Genomic DNA, 15,880 nt, shown 5'->3' on the forward strand with positions numbered 1-15,880 from the left:
GCTTTAAAAACAAGATATGTCTGTTTTTTATCTGAAAAGAAAGGAAATCATAATAAGAAATAACTCATACCCGCACCCACCCACTCCAAACCCTTGTGGCATTTGGCGTTCAGCTTCAATAGGCGATTAAAGCACGGAAAGTCCCATTAAAACGCTCCTAGCTGATACATAAGGCTTCATCCCCTCCGGAGGGCATCCACAGCTCTGCTCGTCTTTGCTTAAGTCCCAGAGGAACTGCAGCAGGAGGTGCACCTTGGTAGCATCCCGCAGCACCCTGGCTATTTGCACCCCGGCCTCCCCCCGCGTGTCCTGCTAAGGACGGGGCCGGCCCTTGGTGCCGTAGCCACCTGGCAGGGGCTCTCGCAGCCCCTCTCCTTAAACCTAGGGTCCGCCCGGCCGGGAGGCACGCGTGGGCTCGGCTTCCCCGGCCCGCGGAGGGCAGGACAGGGCAAGGTAGGGCAGGGCAGCCCAGCCCCGCCGCTCTCCGGGCTCGGCTCGGCCCGGCCCCCCGAGGCCAGCCCTCCCCCGGCCGGCGCCGAGCGGGACCTGCCCGGGTGGGAGCGGCCGCCCCGCCCGCGGCTGCTCCGCCGCTGAATTTGCTCCGGCCCCTGCCTCTTTTCGCTCGCACCGAGAACTTTGTTTACAGTCCCTTGTGCAGCGAGCTGCATCCCCCTCTTAGGCTCTCTGCGGGCTCCTGGCCGCTGCAGTTCTTGCCCGGCGGTCGAGAGGTAAGGTACGGGACGGCACAGCACCGCACGGCACGGCATAGCATGGCATGGCTCAGCTCGACATGGCATAGAAGGGCACGGCTCGGCTCGGCTCGGCATGGCATAGAAAGGCTCGGCACAGCTCAGCTCGGCACGGCACGGCTGGGCTCGCAGCACCGGCCCCGCACAAGCCGGCCGGTCCCAGCCGTGCCTGGCGCCGGGCGGCTCCGGGCTCCCCCGGGCCACAACCCCGCAAGGCAGCGGTGCGGGTCTCAGGGCAGCCGCGGGGCTTTCGGCACCCGGCCGCGTCCCTTCCTTCCCCGGGAGGTGCCGGGGTCGCTGCCACACGCCGTGCTGCGCCCCAGGTGTGCGCGGCGCTCACGGGCGTGTTTGAAGGGTTCGGGATGTGCTGATCAGAAAGTTTGTTGGGGTTGGGGGGGTTGGTTGGCTCCCCTCCTATCCCCTAACTCGGTCTGAAGAATGAAAAAGGTGCGTAAGAGCTCGAATCCGGCAATTAGTTTACCTAAAAACTTGCTGGTGGAAACTTACCTGCATCCCGAGGCTCAGGCAGTTGGCAGGGGTGTAAGGCGTTCTCCTGCCCGTTTCATTAAGGGCCTGATCCTGCAATCTTGTAAGTATAAATTCGAGTTCTGTATTTCCAGGAGTGTTTCCATGAGGAAGAGCTGTGGGATTGTATATAGGATTATTTTAGTGGGTTGAATTCAAGTTCTGTCTCTCCTCTCAGTACAGCCAGACTCCTGTTGCTGTTTTTCATAGTCACTCTAATGCAAAACCAAGTGTGAAACATGGGTATTATGATTAATTGGGATTTTACATAAGCAAAAAAAAAGGGTGTCTGCAGTGTTACGCAAGATACAGGGAATCGGGTCCAGAGCCTGAAGACATGAAAACTTTAATGTGCTTTGTTGGTTTGGAGTAAATGCAAAAAGGGAAAGGACTGTCGTGGCTGAGAAATACCAGCTCTTTGCAGTCACACAGATCCTCAGTATGTGGGAAGCCCCCTGAGAGCGCTATGTTGAAATGAATCAGAGTTAAACCATTGGACTTCTAAGGTATGGATTTCATGTGTTTCTGCTCCTCAGCTTTGTGGTGAGCTAGAGAAGGATGAGGGAAGAAATCCCAACTATAAAAGTTGCTCTGACTGGTAGTGTGTGTTTTTTTTTTTTTCTTATAAAGGCATTAATTAAAAAAAAAAAAAAAGACCTAAACTCATGTATTCAAGGGCAAATACAAATAAATTACTGACAGAGCAATTCATCTTCCCAAAGAATGATGCTGGAGAGTAGCTTAGGGGGCACAATTGCACTAGGAAGAGATTTGCATGTGAATGTAACCATTCTTATAATGTAAGTGGAAATTGACTGCAAGATAGTTTCAGAGGTCTGCTTTTGTTTTAATGTAATCTAGATTATTCATCTAAAGTCTTTGTATTTCTGCATTTTCTTCCACACTTTTCAAGAAGTGAAGCTAATTGTTAGATAGCATGCACAAGAATATAGTCAAGGAGAGAAGCAAGGAGACCTCCATATTATTAGCTAACTTCAATGATCAGCTAAATATACTTTAGATATGTCACAGGCTTATTCCTAGGAGCCTCTACAGAACAAAAGAAGCAATTTGTGCCTGTGAATGCTTGTGCTTGTGAAACATTAGCATGGTCTATGGAAATTAAAAATCAAAGAAAATTAAGAAAATCATATGAACTCATGCATTGATATTCATCTCCATTTAGGAGCTTCTGCTTCAGTGTTAAATTGATCCTCCATAATCATGCCCATATAGAAAGGGAACATTGAATACGATCAGCAACATAAATTTCTGCTGCTTTGTAAGTTTTACCCAGTTGCTTGGTGGTTTTGCAGACGTTTCTGCAGTTGATAACAATTTCCATCACTGCTTTCTGCAAAGTTGTCACAATGCACTGCTGCAGATTCTGCCCGGTCCCTGTCTGAGTTATGAATTTGGTTTTAATAATAATAATAAAAAAAATAGAAACAAAGAATATAAAATGTAATAATTATCATTACATTATAGTGTATTATTATCATTATTTATATTATTTTATATTACTAATGTTATTATATTACCTATTTTTTTTTTTTTACATAGGGGATTATATTACCTAGTTTTTATTATTAGCAGAATAAATAGATGTAAAAGAGTTTTGGTGGGAAACATGTTGTCACTGTCAGTTTACAGCTAGGACTCAGACTGAGGCACAGGAGATTAAGTGATTTGCTCAAGGCACTGGAAACATAAAAGAGACAACTACACAAGTGTTCTAAGTTGGGATTTGGCTCTTTGGTTCACAAAGGTGAAGTGTGTGATAGAAATGGAGTTAAAGAGACTTTTCACTGCAGTAGTTCATGTGCATTCCCTTTTCCTGCCTAACTCTTTCAGGGGCACTTGCCTGGGTTGTGATGCTTCAGCACTGAGAAGTCACTTGGTCAAAGCTAAATGTTGTGTAGTGCCAGAAATGGGTGACAGCTGCCGAGAAAAGAGGCAGAAACCACTAGGAGAGCCAGAGAGAGAACATCTGCTTCGGTCAGCACACAGTGGGAACTTTTCCATGCAGGAGTTTTATTCTTAAGAAGCTGATGTATATCCAACCACTTTTCTTGTAGGAAACCTCCATACCAGAACACCGTCACCTCCGATTCATCATTCAGCAACATCTGACACTGCGAAGCCTGGAACAGCTCTTTCTGCTGCCTGACTCTGCCTGGAATTGACAGACAAGGTATCTTAAGATGTCTTCCTCTGCTTGCTGAAACCAAGGATTTGTTGTGATGGATTTCTCATGGATCTGGTAGGTGTTCATGCTGATGGAGTTCATGTCTTTTCAGTAAATCTCCATTTACACCTATTAGCGGGTACGGTATGCTTCAGGGTAAAACATTCCTCTCTCTCCTTTATCCCATGTTAGCCGCAGATTGCCACATAAACACATTCTTCCTCCAAGTCAAAATAGTTCCTTAAGAAAGTACTTCTGGTATGATCAGTGAGAGGATGCTGGTGTTACCCGGTATCTTTGCCTAAACATCTTACCCTGAAACCTGAACCAAGTCACCTGTTGGCACAAGTCAGAAATTATTTTGCTAGGAATGAGGATCTAGTGCCATTTTTTAGGATGAATACCTTTACTCACACTTCAAATAGGTTCTGTTATTTATTTAACTTACAGTATTTCTATAGAGGTTTGTTTATTTGTTTTATATGAATGCCTGTCTGCTTACATCCTATTACAGGCATGAACTGTACTCCTCACATGTCAGCGGGTGTTTTGCCATTGATGTAGTTCTGGTAGTTTAGGATACTTTTATTTATTTATTTTTTCAATCCATGTTAATTTTGACTGTATAAATATCTCTTCTTGCTTCGTAAATCTCTAAAAGATGTCAAAAAGACTTAATGCTCATTGGGGGTGTATCTGAAGCAGACAGACAAGGACTTTGGAAACAGGTGTCCCACAAATTTAAGAATAAGTCATTGAACAAATTGAATTCTACTAATTCAATTTACAAATTGAATCTACAAATTGAATTCTACTAATGGTAAAATCAAAAAAAGATAGCATTTGGGTGGACACATTCTACCACTGTGCTGAAGTTCAGAAATGTTTTGTGGGTAAGTAATGTAGCAACATAATGTCAACAGTGTGAGCCTCACTGTCATGTAAATCATCATGGAAAATGCTGAATTTGGGCTTAGATCTGTCTGGAGACAGATTATTGGCTCTCTAGCACAAATCCATAGCTAGTCTCTTTCAACTGATATGAAAGGTTCTGAGTCACACATTATGAAGTAAATCATGAAGTATGATTTACAGTTCCTAAGAAACCCTAAGGTATATAAGGTGCCAGCACAACGTATTTGCTTTGTCTGCTAAGCACTGCTCTGATCCCCTGCCTGCCCTTGGGGATACAAAGTGCCTTCAGTGTTGTCATTAGGGAGGGAAAGGCTACTCATTCTGGTAGCTGCTGAGCATCCTGCAGGATTGAGCCCTGAAGACATCTGTGCACAACAAGAGAAAATAATGAGCTAAGTGCTCTTCCTTAGAACAGTAGAGCAAAACTTTGTCTAACCAACTCTGAACTTCCTTCTCTCAATAGCGTTCAAAGAAACTCAAACACAAACTCTCTGACTAGGTACATGGTATAGTCTGGGTGTGGGAGTGTTAAAAATAGAGAAATCCTCTCTCTCGCAAAACACACAGTCAGTTGTATGAGGTAGTGAGATACAAAACCAAGGGCTCTCCACAATGGAGGAATATATCTTAGCAACAAGGCTGGGAGTGGTGGGAAAGGAAAAGGAGAATACAAGTATCTGGCAATTAACTTCCTAGTCACAGATGTGAAGGTGATAAAAGTGATAAAAGCGTTACTGCATTGCCAACACTCTTCCTTGTTCTCTGGGCTACATACCATGCTGTTTGTAACAGCAAAACTACGCAGTCTGTACTGGAGGCTGGTGGAGAAGTCCTGAGAGCTATTGCCAGCAGGGAAACCCAGTGGTTTCCCGGTGGCCTGTTCTCTGTTTTGTGTGGTGGGGTGCACAGATCACCCAGCTCAGTCCAAGGCAGTACAGCAGAAGTAGAGCAGCCCCAGACCAGCAGAGTACCAGCAGGATAGCAGAGGTCTGTCATTGCAGCTGGAGCAGTGGAGAGCCATGGGCTGGCCTTGCCATGATCAGGTGGCCTGCAGCTCTGCACTGGGCTCCATGGAACCAAAAGCCGTTCTGTTCTGTGGTTCAGATACAATCAAACTGTACGCGCTGCCTGTAGGACCCATAGTGTGTTTTTGATACGAGACAGGAGGAAAGCAACCTGCTGTAACTCAGATGAGTGGATATGACTGTAAATCTTCCTCTTGCACAGTAACATGGATATGATCTCATAAGGGACCTATTACTTTTCAGTTAAGCGGATTTAAATGGCAAGCCAATAGTCCAGCAGTGGTGTTGTAACAGTAGGTTCACCAGCTTTGGGCTGGCAGTTCCTGATTGCAGGAAAATGCCTTCATCTCTGTTCTCCTCACACCCACACCTTGTCATGTCCATTTTTTATTTTATTTTATTTTATTTTATTTTATTTTATTTTATTTTATTTTATTTTATTTTTTGTAGAGTAACATTTGCTTTGAGAAATGGTTCATTGTTCAGTGATGGTAGAACAGCTATGCTGCCTCAGTGGGTGGCAAGTTTGATGTGTTGGACATAAAAGATGAGCAGAGGAGTTCAGAACCAGCATGTAAAGAGGGAGATGAATTGGACTGGTTTAGAGAATGAGCTGAAATTTGACTTTTCCAGGAAGATAGTTCCGTAGTAGGTCTCAGATTACTTGTCCCTGGGCCAGCAATCTGAGTTGCAGTGTTGTGTCCTGTACAGAGAAACACAGAAGCAGCAGTTCCTGCCCACACCACTCTGGACCTGGCACTGTTGCAGACACTGCATGTCTGCAATGCCATGGTACTGAATTCTCCCATGTGTGACTTCCTTCAGCTCTTTGGAAAACTCAGCTATGATCAATAGTTATAAGTCCCTGGGCAAGCAAACTTTCTTACAGACATCAGTATCTGTACTCATGGGAGTAGCTTCAGCTGTTGATACTAACATCAACAGATCAATAAGAAAGTGATTTAAATATCATTTAACTAAAAAAAAAAATAATCTGTTATTGTTCATTGCATGGGAAATGGGAAGTTTTTAAACTTTTTCTCTCAGGATACTTTGCTAGTGAGGAGGGCAAGTGGTTACAAAAAATGGTACTGTTTGCATTGCCAGTTATGTTACATCCCAGTTCTACACACATTTACTCCACTGCGTTCATGTTACATCCCAGTTCTACACTGCATTTACTCCACTGCGTTCAATACATCTTAGGGTTCTATGACAGCTAAATCCACTTTTTCTTATGTGAATTTGCTGTCAAGCTGTAATAAGTCCAGCAACCAGTGTACATATAATTCTTTGTAGTATGCGTGCTGTGTACACTTATGCAAACTATAATGTTCAGACTTGCTATCTGGTGATCTCTGCTCCCACACTGATTTGTTATTTATTTTAGATTTGGGAAAAACAAACAAACAAACAAAAAAAGACATAAGAATTCTAAATATGGTATAAAGAAGCAAGCTGATAAAGAAATGTCTTTTTTTTTTTTCTTTTCCTTTTTTTTTTTTTCTGGGGCAGCTCTTGCCATGTTATTGTGATGACCTTCGGAGCAAATCTGTGTACTGTGTGTGGCATAGGTGTATATTATAAAGAAACACTGTGAAAAGGGAGAGTGAGCAACAACAGAACTTGTAACCAAAAAAGTCTGGGGACTTCACCTCCTTGTAGGAAAATGAAAATCTAAATTGCATCCAGAACTACTGGCTTCAGGATGTAATCTAAAGTGGGGTTATCCCACAACACTTTGAAGTTGGTGTCTTTCTAGGTCTATGAGTCTCTTCTATCTAGCACTTACACACATTTACAACTACTCTAAGAATCCTTCATGGTCAGTAGGATTACAGTCAAGCTTGTGCATAAATTCTTGTGGGGTCAGAGCCTCTGCTTGTCTGCCGTCCTGACTGAGATACTTCTCTATCCCTGTTTGTCATATAACAGCAGTGCTTTTTATTGAACTCACGCTCTTCTCTCCACAGTGCAATGTGTGTTCAGCAGAGACTGCTCTAGCCTAAGAACCAACCAAGTCAAGAGAACCAAGATGACAAACGAACCTATTAAAGAGATCTTGGGCACTCCAAAGCATCCTGAGCCTGTAACCACGGAGAAAAGTAATAACAATGATTGCGTGATAACCACCATCCCTCTTGTTAGCGAATGCCAGCTGACTGCAGCCACAGGGGGAGCAGAGCTCTCCTGCTACCGCTGCACCATCCCCTTCGGTGTGGTTATCCTCATAGCCGGCATCGTGGTTACTGCTGTGGCATACAGCTTCAATTCCCATGGATCAATCATCTCAGTGTTTGGATTAGTCCTCTTGTCATCAGGACTCCTTTTGTTGGCTTCTAGTGCAGTGTGCTGGAAAATTAGGCAGCAAAACAAGAAAGCAAAGAGGAGGGAGAGCCAGACAGCACTTGTGGCACATCAGCGAACCTTGTTTGGTTAAAGACAACCATGAGAAGGCTGGACAGAAGACAGAGCCTTGTAAGTCAACTTGACTATTTATCAGTAGGACACATTGCAGGTTTTAATTTAACATTGGAAATGAACTGAAATGGAAACAGAATGGATTAAGAAAGGCTCTTAACAACTCTGCAAATGCTCTTAATGTTTTTCTTACTGCAAATTTAATAGTGATTCTTTCCATGACAGAGGAAAAAAAACTTTTCCTGCATAAAAACTGTTGTTGTAACTGCCATCATCATAACTGCATTCTCCAACATGCTGATTGTGTTGGAAAGGGAACTTGTGGGAACTAAGAAAATAATCTGAACTGACTGAACTGACTTGAAATGCCAGAGATCTCCTTAAAGCACACTGTGACATTTGACCAAGGGAGAAGTCATAGCATTTGAAGTGACTGCAAGTTTATGGTCAGATTGTCTGTGACTTAAATTGTTGCTCAAAAAAAAAAAAAGGCAATACAACCAACCAAACTGCAGATTGCTCAATAAGCTGATTATTATATTTTACATAACTTCCCTCTCCCAATATCTGTGGTACTTTTCCCTTTTTTAAACAACTAATATTTTGTTATACTATTGAATAGCAATAAGTAGAAATGATTAATTATATTGTCTAACCTAAATAACGAGGTATGGTTATAGCTTAAAATATGAGACTTTTTTTTTGTAAATTAAAGTGGTCAGACTTAGCACTTTTGATTATTTTGCTATAAAATTAAAAGTAAATTTCATTAAAATAATATTTGGTGCTGCTAGACATTTAGAAAAACTTTTTTTTTTTTATTGCTCTCAGGCTAGCTTGCATCTTCAACTGCTTTACGATTCTTTTTCTTTTTTGTAGAAGATCACCTTTGACAATAACTGTGAACACATATCACTGAGCCACTCGCTCCCATGACGGCGGTGGCAATGCCACCTCAGAGCACACCTGCTGAATGCGTGCTGCAGTGGGCCTTCTGCAGGTCATCCCCAAGCCATATGCTTCTCCTGCTGAAAACACACAACCATTCTGGCTTAAGTGCTGACTTTTCCTCTGCCCTGCATGGTTTAAGCTTGTTACATCCATAACTTATCCCCGGATTTGCAAAGTGCACTTCGTGTTTTAAATAGAGCAAGCTATATGTACAGGAGGGGATGTTTGGAGTCAGTATTTGCGTTGCCACACTCCGTGGTTACCAGACGCTATAATAAAATCACTTGCATCAGAGGAAAGCTGACAACACATTTTAACACTTCCATAGCTCCAACTTAATCACGGCAGGAAGCTTTCCTGCTGCTAGGAGAACATGTTGCGTCACCAGAACATCTGACACTGGTGTCTAATGTCAATCACTTTGCTTAAGGTCATTAAAAATATTAGGGTGTCCCCTTACGATGTACAGGTTTGCATGAGTGACAATTCATAGGAAACACATAGCATGATAAATAATGGAACAGGTGGACTAAAGTGGTGTCTTTCCTGTTTAAAATGAGAAAAGTGATTGACATTAGCAAAGCTGGATAAGCTAAATAGGGCTGTTTATTTTTTTTCCCCTGGGAACACAATAGTTTTTCTGACTCCTTCTTCCCCCTCCCCATTTCTCTTTTCTCAGTGGAATTTTGCAGGCAGCCAAGGAGAGAATTGCTGGGTCTGTAGAGATGCAGTGATTTCCAGTACACGTATAGCAGCTTAGTCCGATGATTCCCAGGCTGAGCTGAGAGCAGAAGCAGGCCTCTCGCCCTCTTCAGAAGTTTTTCCCATGCATGGGTCCTCCCTTCGCCATTGCTGTGATGCCAGAGAGCTTGCATGTGGTGGGCAGCATGTAGAAAGAAAGTAGAGGTACGAGGTGAGGCTCTGCTCCAAGTCAAATGAAAACGGGGGCAATCAGTTTACAACAGCAAGTTTGCAGGAGTAAGACTGAGTAAACATTGCTCTTCTACTACTAGAGATTTCCTTTCCCACATCTTTGCTCTTTTTATATATGGGACCGCCTTAGCACAGACTGCTGTGCTCAGTAGCGTTAGCTGTATTCTAGTGAGACAAGGTGCATGCACAAGAATCTTCATATCAAGCCATTGGTGAAAGTCTGTGCAGGAATTCACCTGTATTTGTGTTTTATTCAGAGAAGCAAAATGGCAACTCTGTGGGGAATGGTCCCAGTACCTGGTCCTGGTGTCCTGCAGGAGCAAGGCAGAGTTTATAAACAGAATCACAGAATTGTCTAGGTTGGAGGAGACCTCAAGGTCATTGAGTCCAACCTCTGACCTAACACTAAGAGGTCCTTCACTAAACCATATCGCTAAGTTCAACATCTAAATGTCTTTTAAAGACCTCAAGGGATGGTGGTCTCTCCACCTCCTCAGTCCGACATCTCATGTGCTGTTGAAGGTGTTTTTGCATGTTTCATTGCTGAATTGGTTCATAGAATTGGAAACCTGCACAGACTTCTCCGCCATAGTTTGTGTCTTTGATTTTGGGTTAATCTGAAGTTGTTATTGGCAACTTAATGGCCAGTGATGACACCCAACATGAATTTCACAGTCTATATTTTTCTTTTCTTCCTGTATTTTATATATTACAGACATTTTCATTATTTCTGTCTCTCTGCACCCTTAAAAAACAATCATACTGGGAGAGTACAGTGTGGCAGGCTTAGCACCTTCATCTTACCAGAAAATGGTGATACTGCTATATCTGAAATGTTTTTACAAGGGCAAACAGGCCAATGATTTCACAATGGTCAACATCCTCCCCACTCCCTCCCAGACTGGTCAGCTACAAACACAAAAGTTCTGCTTCAATTTTATAGCCTCGTGACCTAGCCTGGGTAGGTTTGGGGTTTCATGCCTGGATGCTGTGTCGCGCAATCCAGGTCTTTCATGTAAAGCCATTTGGAACTCCACACTTGCTGCCTGGTGTTTTTCGTGGGAACCTGAAAGACGAAAGTCAGCCTGGAGGATGCAACCCTGTGGAGATCACAATGACTTTCCAGTTCAGAAACACCTTCCCTTCTGGTGTGAAAAGGCTTTGAATGCAACAAATGGTATTTCAGATGTGGGAGAGGTTGGGTGGGAGCTGATGCAAATTTTATTGTCACAATTGCTTGTCTCTCCCTTCCTGAAAGCTCCGGCAGCATTGCGTAAGAAAAATTGCCCTCACAAGGATAGAAAATTATCTAATAGGGGAATTGCAGTGGTGTGCCGGGCAAATGTTACAGGGATCTTAAATAATAATTTCAAAACCTAAGCACAGGAAATTGTGTCTGTAACTACACCCTGCATTGCTATTGTACACAAAGCCAGTTATAGCCTGGGACAGAATTTTAAAATAATAATCAGTTTGGTATGACAATGCTTAATATTTGTTCTAGTCCAAACGCCCAATTTACGAGTCCCTAGCCACATAACAGGTTATGTTTTGTATGCCAGAGTGGTTCTAATACCATAACTTGCCAGGTTAAAAACAAAAAACAAACTAAAAATGCAAAAAGAGAGAGAGAAAGGTTAATTTCTGGACTTGTGTCCAGAAAAAATTCACTGCCTTAAACACTTGGGAGAGCTCCTGTTATCAAATAATATATGTACAGCATTGTTGCAGCTCTACAGCATAGGAACCAGGCTCAGAGTAGTAAAAGAAGAAAGGCCTGGGGTCTCAGCAAGATCCCAAAGACTCAGGCCAGGAAGCAACTCTCTGGAATACCATGTATTCTTGCCTCACCTTTGATTATTTAGAGCCAAAGCCCAGCACTACTGCTCTTTTTATATCTGAGATGGAGCTGGTCACTTAGGTATTGGCAGGTTTCACCTCATTTGTTTTTGCAATGAGTTCTGAAATAAGAAGAGCAGAGCAATATTGACAGCCATCAGTTTGCATATGCATTTCCAGTACTTCTGATGCCTTTAGACTGCAGGATGTTTTAGCTATGTCAGTATAATCTTTGGCAGTTACAAAGGGCTTTTATAGATAAAAGTACATTGACAAATAAAGAATTGCACTGCATGATGTAAAACTGATAAAAAACTGGTAGAATTTTAAGGTAGACTAAATCTTACAGGCTAAAATCTATGGAGAACAATGGTCTTAAACTGCAGAATCAACTTGAATTGTTGGCTTTTATTCAGGTTGTTGATGTCACTATTAACATGACAGAGGACCTAATCCTTCCTCTTGTGAGCAGCCAGTTGGAGGCTATTGTCCTAACTGTGTGCATCCAAAGATTTGCATTTGTGACAAACATGGCATTTTTGAAAAACACATTTTTGGATTAACTGCTTTCACTTCTTAACTGTTCTGTGCTCTCTAGACTAAGAGAAAATAGGACTAAGCTTCAAAAACAGAGAGGAAAAGATGAAAGAAAGAGAAGAACACAGCAAATATTGGACACCGCATAAAGTCATGCAGGGATAGCAGAACTTTACACAAGTGCCTTGTTGAAAGACAGAAACTTTTTAAAAATATGTAAGTCTTGTTTCTGTTACATTCTTGGCTGTATCCTTGGTTTCAATCTTATAAAATGTTTAAAGACCCCAGATTAACATCAGTCCTGGATCTCACCTCGTATTTTTTCTTCTGTTCTGTTTCCCAGGCAATAGTTTGCCCGGGAAAAAGCAGAAGTTTAATTTCTTACTATCTTTTGCAATCTAACTGAAATCATAGAGCCATTTGGGATTTTCAGAGGCAATGCCCTTGTGTTTTTGTAAATTATACAGCATTCAGGCACAGTCTAATTTTGAACTAGGCACTACATAAAGGTTAAGATTTCTGTGCTGCTACAAGAGATGTCAGTGAACAATCTATTTAAAAAAAAAAAAAGGACGTAAATAACACCAGAGCAGCCCTCCACCAACACTTCTCAGTCACATTCCCTTTCAATATGAGGGCCCGAGTTTGTGAATAGAGTTAACAGCTTTCCTGGAAAACTGGCCCATGACATTATTTCCTTGTGAACTCCATCCACCTGTCATGTTAGGGCTTGGTGCGACGCCAGCGCTGGCAGGAAATAATAGGCAGCAGGATGCTGGTGTGTGTCGATGGCCCTGACCCTCCCATTCCTGAACATGAATAAGCTTCGAGCTCACAAGGCGTCACAGCAGCGCAGCTTCTGGGCCCACAGAAACGCATGGGTGGGATGCACAGCCACTAAAATAACATCCAGCCAACTGAGCCGCAGCAACAGAACTGCATGGGAAGAGATGGTGTCACATTCTCACTGCCTGCTGCTCTTTGTTCTTTTGCCTGCACTCTCACTGTGCTGCGGGTAGTACAATGGCTGCTTAACAAAGAAAAAAAAAAAGTACAAAGTATGCCTGTATGTGAATTAGCTAAGATTCCCCAAAAGAACACAAAAGCTCCATTGAGCAACTTTCACCACTTCTCTAGGGAATTACACTGACAAGGGAAAATGAGCCATCAGCTTGAAATGGTTGGCAGCTAACTTTCTCCTGATACTGCACTGTTGTCAATGGAAAAGGTAGCTCATTTCAGTATTTGTGCAGGACAAAGTGCTGGGAGATCGAGTGGTGAGTTAGGGATGTCCAAATCATCCCTGAAGTGAGCATGTGCTCCTGTAATACTCCTAGGGTCAAATAACCTGAGACACGTATACTTCTAATGCTTGCAGCATAGAGGTGCACTGCTTCAAAGGAAGCATCTTCCCAGGCATAATGGCCAAGAGCCAGGATAATTGCTAGAAGGGTCTGGCATGGTTAGGCTGCAGCTGGAACAAAAGTTGGTAAACCAGTGCTCACCACTTTCTCACTCCCTTTGCAGACTGATGGTTAAGAAATGTCTGATCCCACAAGCCAGCTCCTCCCCTCTGAATCAAGCCACGGTCATTTATCCTCATCTCCCATGTAGTGGAAAAGCGGAAATCCCACTGTTTCACATCATGCAGCTCAAGAGCTCCTCATCTAAGAGTGCTGAGGTCAGATACAGTCAGTGCGAATAGGGTTAGTCCCGCTGGAGTTGATGAGGTATGTTGTGTATGACCATCTGTGTTGCTACTTCTGCTTTGTTTCTGTTTTTAGCTAGATAGAGACAAAGAAAATTTCATTCTTTGCCTACTGACTGATGGTGCTTCAGAGGATGACCTCTGCTATCACACAAGCACAGGGGTTTTCTGCCATCATTCTGGTTTGTGAAATAAGTTTGTAAAGAAACATCCTGCTCTCATAGCTGTTTCCCTATAAATAGAGAGTTTTCATAGGGAAGTCCAATGACTGGATCAAATGTTTCCTGATCTGGAAACAAAACTGGTACAGATGAAGTTTAATGAAATTCAGGCTTGAAACAAACCACCCTGCCACCCTATACCCCTTTTGCCCAAAGGCAAAAAGTGCTAAGTAATGTCATTCCAGTGCAAAGATCAGAGACCAGTTATTGCTTATATTTCAGCTCCTGCAAAATGAGTGATTACACGTAATAGGATCACTAGCTTAATTATTTGCCTCTTAAAAAAAAAAAAAAAGCTGTTCTTCCCTTGCCAAAATATTTCAGTCTCCCCGTCACAGCAGCTGAGACATAAGTGCCCTTGTCTCACTTGCGACCAGCTTCAAGTACTGTAATACTGTGAAAGGTGTGAACCACACGTGTTGGGCACAGCATCTGCACCACATTCACTGACTTGCTAAAGTCCTGCTCCACGGTGTGCTGACAGCGGTAGGGCTAAGGTGGCTCTTCTAAGCAACCACCTCTTCCTCGCTGCAGCCTTGTTGTAGCTGCTCAGTTGTGCCAGGCAGGACTGGGAGCACTTATCCCCAGACACAGGGAAGTGCAGTTGGACTGTGAAATGACCAGAAGTGAAATGCATTGAGCCTGGAGTTCAGAAATGGACAAAAGTGAATAATTAAATAATTAAATAAAAAATCAGAAGATAATCCATGTACACTTGCGTGTTTTGCCCATGCTGCAGTTAAAGCAGAGGTAAGTACTTCAGAGGAGGACTGAAGCCCGTCAGCAACCAGTGTGGAAAAACTTTCACCATTGCAGCCCCTGACGTATCTGTTCCCTGGCTAGAGAAAGGGCTTTGTTTTATGTTGTATAAAGCAGATGACAGTCAGGAGATCTGGGCTTCGCACAAAGTGTTGCTGGACACCCTGGAGCATCTCATGACTCACAGCGTGTCGCTGCTAATGCGCTGCTGGCAGTGGCTTTGTGGGGCTTCAGAGGAACTGGCTGCTAGATCCTTTCCCATGGGCTGCCAGCTGGGGACTCGGTCAGATGGCATCAACTTTCACTCTACTCTTTGGTCAAGTTGAATAAAAGCTGTTCCCCGGGTGGTAAAGCCATTTGTGCTTCTGTTGAAGAATTACTACTGAATTGCCTTTGTAGTACAACAAGCCCTTTGCAGTCAGAGCTGCAAAACTGGCACCAGAATTGGCCATTACTGAACAATAAAACTGCACAGGGGCTGGCAGATAGACCTTCCCCTACCCAGCAAGTCATGTTCTACAACTGCTCTGGATCTCAGCACTTTTGCAAAACGTCAGTCATTTTTACAGGACTCTGAGATCTCTTCATCCATTTATGTCTTCATCCATCCTTTATGTCTATTCTCTGTTAGCTTCACGCTAACAGATGGAGAGTGACCAGCAAGTGCAACTGGTGGCTCTTCATGACAGAGGAGGGGAAACAGGCACATGTGGGGGGTTCCATTTCCCATTACATGGGTGAGCAGCAGCTGCCTGCCAGTGCTGAGCCAGCCTTTGTGTAGGGGGGCTGCAGTTTGGATCCTCTCCTGCCTCCCGTAAGGGCCCAGTGTGACGTCGCTGGAGCAGACCAGCACCTTGCACCAAACTCCCTGGATGAGAGGTGCTGGTTGATCTAGCCACAAGAAGCCCTTTGTATGCACCAGGGCACGTTAGTGCCACACAGGGACACAAATTATGGATATTTTTGAGCGCCATCTACTGGAGGTTTATCTGTTTTCTAATTGTTTGTACACATTAGGTACATGTATAAAGTATTCTTTGTTAAGAGGTATGAAAGGTGTCAAAGTGAGGAAAAGAATGAGAAAGGAAGACTTCAGCATGCCAGTGCTC

The 15,880-nt window shown here is 43.3% G+C and overlaps 1 protein-coding gene across 5 annotated transcripts; it reads left to right on the top strand.

Annotated features, from left to right (window-relative positions):
- The first annotated feature begins 220 nt into the window (after nucleotides 1-220).
- On the top strand, nucleotides 221-12,093 carry TMEM100 (transmembrane protein 100). Of its 5 annotated transcripts, XM_068655026.1 has the most exons (4): nucleotides 223-728; nucleotides 3,353-3,537; nucleotides 7,376-7,880; nucleotides 8,703-12,093. In XM_068655026.1, exon 3 carries the CDS (start codon nucleotides 7,438-7,440, stop codon nucleotides 7,840-7,842), a length of 405 nt encoding a protein of 134 aa, XP_068511127.1. In that variant the 5' UTR covers nucleotides 223-728; nucleotides 3,353-3,537; nucleotides 7,376-7,437; the 3' UTR covers nucleotides 7,843-7,880; nucleotides 8,703-12,093. The 5 variants fall into 5 exon arrangements, with proteins under 5 accessions (XP_068511130.1, XP_068511129.1, XP_068511127.1 ...); XM_068655029.1 differs by lacking the exon at nucleotides 8,703-12,093 and having other exon boundaries at nucleotides 221-733; nucleotides 3,353-3,468; nucleotides 7,376-8,618; XM_068655028.1 differs by lacking the exon at nucleotides 8,703-12,093 and having other exon boundaries at nucleotides 221-728; nucleotides 3,353-3,468; nucleotides 7,376-8,618.
- Nucleotides 12,094-15,880: the final 3,787 nt, after the last annotated feature.

Source organism: Anas acuta, chromosome 18 (genome assembly GCF_963932015.1).
Source record: "Anas acuta chromosome 18, bAnaAcu1.1, whole genome shotgun sequence".
Classification (NCBI taxonomy): domain Eukaryota; kingdom Metazoa; phylum Chordata; class Aves; order Anseriformes; family Anatidae; genus Anas; species Anas acuta.